At 45.6% G+C, this 8,101-nt stretch overlaps 1 protein-coding gene across 1 annotated transcript; it reads right to left on the bottom strand.

The window, feature by feature from the left end:
- Window positions 1-972: 972 nt before the first annotated feature.
- On the bottom strand, window positions 973-7,085 carry BCL2L10 (BCL2 like 10). Its single transcript, XM_069982821.1, has 2 exons — window positions 6,557-7,085; window positions 973-2,546 (listed from the first exon to the last, which is right to left on the bottom strand). The coding sequence occupies exons 1-2, from the start codon at window positions 6,944-6,946 to the stop codon at window positions 2,415-2,417; spliced, it is 522 nt and encodes a 173-aa protein (XP_069838922.1). The 5' UTR covers window positions 6,947-7,085; the 3' UTR covers window positions 973-2,414.
- Between the last annotated feature and the right edge of the window lie 1,016 nt (window positions 7,086-8,101).

The raw sequence follows: 8,101 nt of genomic DNA, 5'->3' as shown, positions 1-8,101 counted from the left end.
CAGCTGTGCCGCCCTCAGGCCTATACCGTGACAAGTATAACCCCTGCAGCTGCCCCGGTCATTGCCCGCTCATAACACCAGCACTGCTGAAGGGGCCCCCAGGGGCCAGGGCATCGCAACTATGTTTTTGACGCCGGACTTAAAAATGCCCCCGCAGCTCCGGCGGTACGGGGATTTATGTAGAGGCGGACTGCCTGTACATAAATCCTGTGCGCGCCGGTGCGCACCGCCGAAAACCTACGCCAGCTGAGGACTGGAGTAGGTTTTCGGCGTACATTTGGGCGGAACGGATGATAAATTGCGCGGACTCTGAGTCCGCGCCCTCCGTTCCGCCCACTTCCCGCCCCCTGGCGTACTCGGCGGAAAGTGCCGATTTGCGATTATTTTATTCGCAAATCGGCCATTTGCGTATAAAATAATACGCAAATCGGCACTTTCCGCCAAAAATCATCCGTCCGCCGGATGATACATGTGGCCCATAGTTTTTATGTTTTTTTCAGATAATAAAGCAATATTTAATGGGAACTAATTTAGTGTGTTGATTTTTTGTTGCCCTACAACAGGAAAAAGCAGTCTCTTGATTGTTGATGCAATACATATCCCTGCCTCCCACATACTACAAAGGAGAGTGCCATGTCTTGCAACAGGTTGTAATACATGACAGGGACACAGGACTATTACGTTTATGACTGGTAGGAGTCATGACACTTCTAGTATACCCCAATAACAGAAGACAGAGAATGCACTATAGAATTTGCATGTAATAATTAGAAATGTTGTGCTCTGAAGATCTAGATAAAGTGATCGCCAGCACCGCAATAATGGCAGAACTACAACTCCCAGCAAACCTTGACAACCACAGGGAATTGTAGTTTTCCCAACAGCTGCTAATCCACAGGTCACCATTTTAATAGTCCCATGGTGGAACTATTAAAGGATGATCTTATTCAGAATATAAATGACTAGTCCAGCAAGTGGCAAATGTACACAGTTTATTAAGCAATAACAGTAAAAATACTAGTATTATAAATGAGATTTATGGACACAATATATTAAAGATTAAAAAAACCTCAAAGAGATGCCTGACCTCTTTGAGGACCACAAAGTATACGACGGTCTAGCATAAATATGATCGTTCCTCATTACACACTATACAAATGAACAGTGAAACATTTATCAAAAATTTCCACTTTCTTCCAAGATTTAAAAAAATATAAAAACAAAATTGTTATTAAAATATTTATTCTTCGGTACAGACTTGGGCTAAAAGATGGTAACTGAATTCACTGGGAATCATTGTCAGTTTTTGTCTACAGGAAAACCTGCTGGAACCAAGCGCTTTTTTTTTTTTTTTTTTTAATTACACAGGAGAAAAAAAAAAAAAAAAAAACTCTTGTCTGCTACAGCTGCAGCACTGACTCCCCCAGACAAGGATGGCAGTGCTTTTGAGAAAAAAATATATATAATAATAATAATTATTATAATAAACACAATAGAATAATTAATCATGGTTTACAAGTTCTTTTAAGAATTCTGAATGAACCCAGTTTTAAGTGATGGTGGGTTTACTGTTAACACTGGATACAAAGGTGAGAATTCTGCGTGGATTGCACAAGGTGAACATGCTGCATTCATACAATTGACTATTAGGATGCTCAGATGTGACAAACATGAAACCTCAGCTTTAAAAAAAAAAAAAATAACAAAAATATATTACAAGCGTGATAAAGTGTTGTGCCCATTTTGCCAACCATTAGGACGCATTGAGCAAATCAAACCTATTCCATAGGGTAAAGACAAGGGGATTCACTCATGTAACACTATGACAACATCACAAAGCTCCTTAACTTGCCACACATACTGGATGTTTTTTTGCAGCCCTAAAAAAAGTTAAAAATAAAAATGATATACGTCATCCCAAGCTAAAAACAGAGTATGGACACATTGGGGAGTATCCAAACATCTGTTGGATCGGTGATGTAAACTATGATGTAGGATTTGCAAATTTTTTTTTGTACTTTATTGTAACAGCGTTCCTAAATACTGAAAACATATCACCTTCTATAAATAGAATTTACTAGTAAAGTCTACACAAAAGTGCTCGATCTGAGATTAACAGTTTACATAGTAATGAAATGACATTTGATTTTCACTTTTTTTGGGAGGTTTTCTTAGTTTTTCAAATCACTAGAACATTAAATAGTAACTCCAGTCGGCAGGGTTAAAAACGCAATAGAGTCCTTTCAATGGCAAAAGTGCTATGTAGTTACTTGGTGGTCACGTATCTGTGCATTTAAAATACAATAGGAAAGACTTGTAGGTGTCCTTTATGAAAGGTCTTTGGTATCAATGGCAGAGCCAAAGCTTCAGATGGTCCTATGGTCCAAAAAACATCCATTTCTTATAGCCACAGTTCATCTTACTGCCAGAAGAAAAACTATTCCTGCAAGTCCGACCCCAGCCGCAGCCATCAGGGCATTGGAAAAGTGACTGTTCTCTTGTCCTTGCTGGTTGCCTTTTTTGTTGCAGAACTTTTGGAAACACTCCTGAAAAAAGAAGATGAGGAAATAGGTTAATTATGTGAATACATGAAAAATAAGCATAGTCTAGATGTAATCCTATAGAAGACATAGGAGATATAAGATGACAGATTTAGACAAAAAAAAAGAAAAGACAAATTTGGCCAGCTCTCCTAGAACACCATTCACACTAGGCAGGAGCACGTTGCTATGGCTGAAATTGCAATCACAATAAAATGCAACAGCTCACCACAATGGCAAGATACAGACCCACTTATCGTGGTGGTGTGGTTTACACTATTTGCAAATGGTAACCAAGAGCCTCATGATTTTTGTGGGAATTTTTTTTAGCAGTTGGGGGGCTGCTTTTAACTATTTTCATGTCTGTAGTGGGTCTGTATCTTGCCATTGCGGTGAGCTGTTGCATTTTTTCTGAGATTTAGACCTCAGGGCATTCCCTATATTGGAGATTCCTAACTTGTGGCTCGCTAGCTGCTGTAAAACTACAACTCCCATCATCACATCATATAGATTTCACATAGTAGTGACACTGCTAACCACTAAGCCACTGGGCATCCATAAGGAACCAGGTATGAATCTAACTAAGGACTGGTTTCCATTATTTGGCTGCAAAGTGTATTCTGTGGTAGAAGAATATAGCCCAGAGACTGAGGAGCAGCTGCTGACTGGATCCTTATTCAGCAGAATGGAGCATGGAAGCAATAGCCTCCAGATGGTTATGTTTGTATGCTGCTTGGCAGAGGACTATGTAAACAAGTTATACCCTCAATACCTTCCGGAACTCTGCTCTTTACAATTAATTTGTGCAAACAGAACTTTTTTCTGCCTCGTGATCTTAATTAACCTCTTATGTGCCAGTGGGGCGTAGAATTTCAATAGGCATTTACACTTATAGTCACACGTAAAGCAAAAAAATAAATAAATAAAAACTGGTGCCAGAGATTTGTAATTTATTTCTAATTAAAGAAAAAATCTCACGTCTTCCAGTACTTATCAGCCACTGTATGTCCTGCAGAAAGTGTTATTCTTTCCAGTCTGGAGAGCAGGAGAGGTTTTCTATGTGGATTTGATGCTCTGGACAGTTCCTGACATGGACAGAGGTGGCAGCAGAGAGCACTGGAAAGAATACACCACTTCCTGCAGTACATACAGCAACTGATAAGTACTAAAATACTGGAGATTTTAATAGTAAATTACAAATCTCTGGCACCACATGATTGGGGGGGGGGGAATTTGGGGTGAACCACCCCTTTAAGCCTCCTCTATACTATAATCAAATGGCTTTTCCAGCATCAACTCCACGTTTTGTAGAAACAGGGTTCTGATATGGTAAATTGGTTTCTACAACATTCTAGAAATCTCTCCCAACATTGAAAAAAGGAGCTCATAGGTAGCATAAGGCCTTATGTTACCAACATGACAATAGAACATTTCCAGGCACATCTTGTAACCATATGTAACATTTCACCAGTGTCTTTCCCTTTACACTGCCTGCCCTGTCTAGTACAGACACCACTGATAAATCTTGGATCTGGCTGTCCCTAGAACAGTGTTTGTCAACTCCAGACTTAAAAGCCCCCCCTGCAGGTCATGATGTGAGGATATCCCACTTGTGGTGACGCCTGATGCACCCACCTGTGATACTAAGAAAATGACCTGTTGTAATGCTTAGAGTTGTCAAACAATGCCCGAAACCAGGGGTATCAAACTCAGGCCCTCCAGCTGCTTTAGCTTTGGCTGTCCAGGCATGATGGGAATTGTAGTTCTGTAACAGCTGGAGGGTCGCAGTTTGACACCTGTGCCCTAGACAATAGGAGTATGCTTCACATTGACCACAATATACTACCACCAAAGTGCCATCTGCACACAGAAAGCAATTGAGATAGACTTCAATGGTCCCCTAAGTACTGGTCACAACAGATGCCATGCTCCTACCCCTACCAGTCATATCACATAACAGATAGAACTTCAGGAAAACCCCTTGTATGCCACCAGTCACAGTATGCTGCATTCACGAATCAAGAAGGAAACGTATGCATTGTGCCTCTATTCCACTCGTCAGAGAAGTGAGAGTAGACTACACTAGGTTTCCCGTCACACACCAGAAGGAAGGAAAGTCCCTATGGACAGTCCAGGTTGTTACAGTGCAAACTGCCTGAATTATGGCCAGCTGCAAAACGTATAGAAAGGACTAACCGGGCTGCCAGATCTCATAGAACTAATGATTGGTGATGAGTTTTAGGGAAATAAGTTTTTATTGAATGGTAACAATGGAAGAATGGGTTGTTGTGATATAACAATAGGCCATACTTGCATTCAGCTCTCTCAGGTGATGCCAGGAGTCATTCTCTATAATGGAGGTCACTGTCAGCACCGGGAAGGCTTTAGGCCAGGTCACTTATCACAGTCAGGATAGAACCTACTCTCCACAATCCCTGACCTGTATCTACATACAAAGCCATCCTTGTGTGATATGGAAAATCTAGCAGAAACCGAGCTGTGGCTCCCACAATGTTATGGCAATAAACACGACCACTATTTATGGACGTTCTAGAGAGAGAATGAAGGTGTTCTACTACCAGAATATAACAAAACCCATTCATCTGGGGAGTAAGATGGGGAGTGCTAAGCCTTCAGTCATGTCCCATCACATGGTTTCCCTGGGCCTAGGCAATCCATAGCACTGAACAGGTGGGTGTACGAGGACAGGGGGGTTCAGGGGTTAATTGCAATTATTGAATTCAAGCACAGGAATAAGATGAAGAAGAGGAGGCGGCTTTCTGTTACATGTGTCCTCTGGTTATAAACGCTTCCCGGCTTTGTATACAATTAAAAACCTGCCCAAACCCTGATCTATAAGCAAGAGCGGAAATCCTTATCCAGGACTGATAGTGAGAGTCCATCCCGGAATACAGATAAAGAGATTTGCTTTATAAAAGAGTATGCCAGGACACAGAGTACCCAAACAGCTGGCAAGAGGCATGGCTCCTGGCTCCTATGGCATTACTCCTTACTGGCATCACAGCACTGAGGATTCCATATCCTCCGCCCCCCCCCAGGACTCTTCCAGCTAGGAGTCACTGACTTCCTGCACTAAACTTTAATAAAAACTTTTACATTCACTATGAAACCAAGCGGCAGATGAGAGCAGAGTTCTGGGGTAAAATAACTATAAAAGGATCATAAAGCGCAGTGAGCTAAGGATGAGCAACTTCCAGCAGAAATGCTTTCGGTATGAGTCAGGGGCCATCCCACATGGTGCTGGCAGCCAGCACTCACCACCCACAGGCTGTGCACTCATGGCTCCCTGTGCCAGCAGCCAGCACTCAGCACCCACAGGCTGTCCCCTCATGGCTGTCTCCCTATGCCAGCAGCCAGCACTCACCACCCACAGGCTTTGCACTCATGGCTCCCTGTGCCAGCAGCCAGCACTCAGCACCCACAGGCTGTCCCCTCATGGCTGTCTCCCTATGCCAGCAGCCAGCACCCACAGGCTGTCCCCTCATGGCTGTCTCCCTGTGCCAGCACTCAGCACCCACAGGCTGTCCCCTCATGGCTGTCTCCCTGTGCCAGCACCCACAGGCTGTCCCCTCATGGCTGTCTCCCTGTGCCAGCACCCACAGGCTGTCCCCTCATGGCTGTCTCCCTGTGCCAGCACTCACCACCCACAGGCTGTCCCCTCATGGCTGTCTCCCTGTGCCAGCACCCACAGGCTGTCCCCTCATGGCTGTCTCCCTGTGCCAGCACTCAGCACCCACAGGCTGTGCACTCATGTCTCCCTGTGCCAGTAGCCATAACATGGATTCTATGCATTTTTCTAGCTGGAGTTACACTGAGACTGTAACTATCAAGCCTGATGAGCCTGTGGACTGCAGCTGTCACTCTATAGTTACAATCAATGAGGAGCCTTGTGTCCCCAGCTGTTGTACAGCTACCACATCTGGGCAGAAGGTAACACTACAGCTCCCAGCATGCTGTGCAGATACATGGACATAGTATAGGTTGGCTGCACTCACCCAGCCTCCGTTCCTCTGCAGCCAGTCCCCGTGCTCCCGGGCCAGGAATCGGCCCAGCACCCCCGCCAGCTCCCGGGGGGTCCCCGCTTTGCGCCGTTTGTGCCTATCCGCCAGGGTCCCAGCGAACACGATGAGCGCGATCACCCGCCCCCAGTTGAGTCCCCCATCCAGGGCCACCTCGGGGGCCACACGCTGCAGGATGGTGCAGGGCTCCACGTCCAGCTCCGCGCACGACCTGAAGAAGGCGCTGTTCTCCAGGTGGACCTCTTGCGCCATCTGCCATAGTGCCTCTGCAGCGGGGGGCGGCGGCTGGGGGCGCTCATTGCCCACATAGCGCAGGATATAGTCCTCCACCAGCGCTCGGCTCTCCTCCTCCAGCTGCTCGGACATGTTACACGGGTGAGGGACGACAATGGGATCACTCCATATAAGTGCGGTAATCCACCACGCCCCCTGCCGGTGCTCGCTAGGACGCTCCCCGCAGCGCCTCACACTCCACTACAGTCCAGGCTGATGTGATTTTATAAAGTCACCTCCACCTTTTGTTTATAGGATGTGCGTTTCCTCAGCGACACGCCCCCTACGCTGATTGGCTGCGAGCACTGTCTCTTCCATTCATCAGTTTTAATGAAACGATTCTATTGGGTTTGCGATCGCCCTCTGCTGGTGACGCTGGAGAAGAGAACACTGGAGGACATTCCAGTCCCATTGTGCACCCGTCACCCGGCTGTCAGCTGGGAACACCGCGTTCTTTTGCCTGTCGTGACGTCACCACAGCACACGGCTCACGTGACGTGCCCGCCTGAGCACCCAGCGCACCTCACACGGGGACGTTTCCTGTTAAATTCCGGAGGTGAAAACACTACGGGGAATACTATTACGTCACTGTCTCACAGGATTTCACACAGGGAAGTCCTGAGGTTTCTGTCATTTCTTCTTCCGAAAATGAATCGTGTGAAATAATGTGACATCAGGAAAGTCGCTGAGTCCTACTGCCCCCTCCCCCCAGCCCATTATCCTCTCCCACAGACATTTTGGGGGAGATTTATCAAACTAACGTAAAGTAGAATTGTCTCAGTTGCCCCTAGCAACCAATCAGATTCCACCTTTCATTCCTCACTGATTCTTTAAAAAATGAAAAGTGGAATCTGATTGGTTGCTAGGGGCAACTGAGACAATTCTACTTTACACCATGTTTGATAAATCTCCCCCTTTATGTCTATTTTTTCCTATCCTTTTACTTTTTGTCATCAGACATAACTTTTTTTTTCTCTTGGAGGGGGGTTCCAGGATAACTTGTCATTTTCATAGAAATCTCTGCCTGTTCTGGGCTTAGTAGTCATGTGGGCGGTTCTAGTGACTGACAGCTCTTTATATGCAGTCGCTGAGTCACATTTTCTGTGTCAGTGCTTGACAAGGACTGTGTCGCCTAGTCAGAACATTGTATGTGGGAATAAATGTGGACTAAGTGCTCTCCTCTCTATGCACCTGAGCCGGGCTCAGCGCCCCCAGCGTAACGCTATCCCCTCCCCTCTGTGGCGCACC

This window comes from Dendropsophus ebraccatus, chromosome 1 (genome assembly GCF_027789765.1).
Source record: "Dendropsophus ebraccatus isolate aDenEbr1 chromosome 1, aDenEbr1.pat, whole genome shotgun sequence".
Taxonomy (NCBI): Eukaryota; Metazoa; Chordata; class Amphibia; order Anura; family Hylidae; genus Dendropsophus; species Dendropsophus ebraccatus.
This window is presented reverse-complemented; position numbering and strand designations above follow the sequence as displayed.

Bases quoted from the DNA above. Each gene is read 5' to 3' on its own strand.
- BCL2L10 (XM_069982821.1), bottom strand. From the start codon at position 6,946: ATGTCCGAGCAGCTGGAGGAGGAGAGCCGAGCGCTGGTGGAGGACTAT. The intron at 2,547-6,556 runs GTGAGTGCAGCC...TTCTTTTTTCAG, and splicing joins TGCAGAGGAACGGAGGCTGG to GAGTGTTTCCAAAAGTTCTG.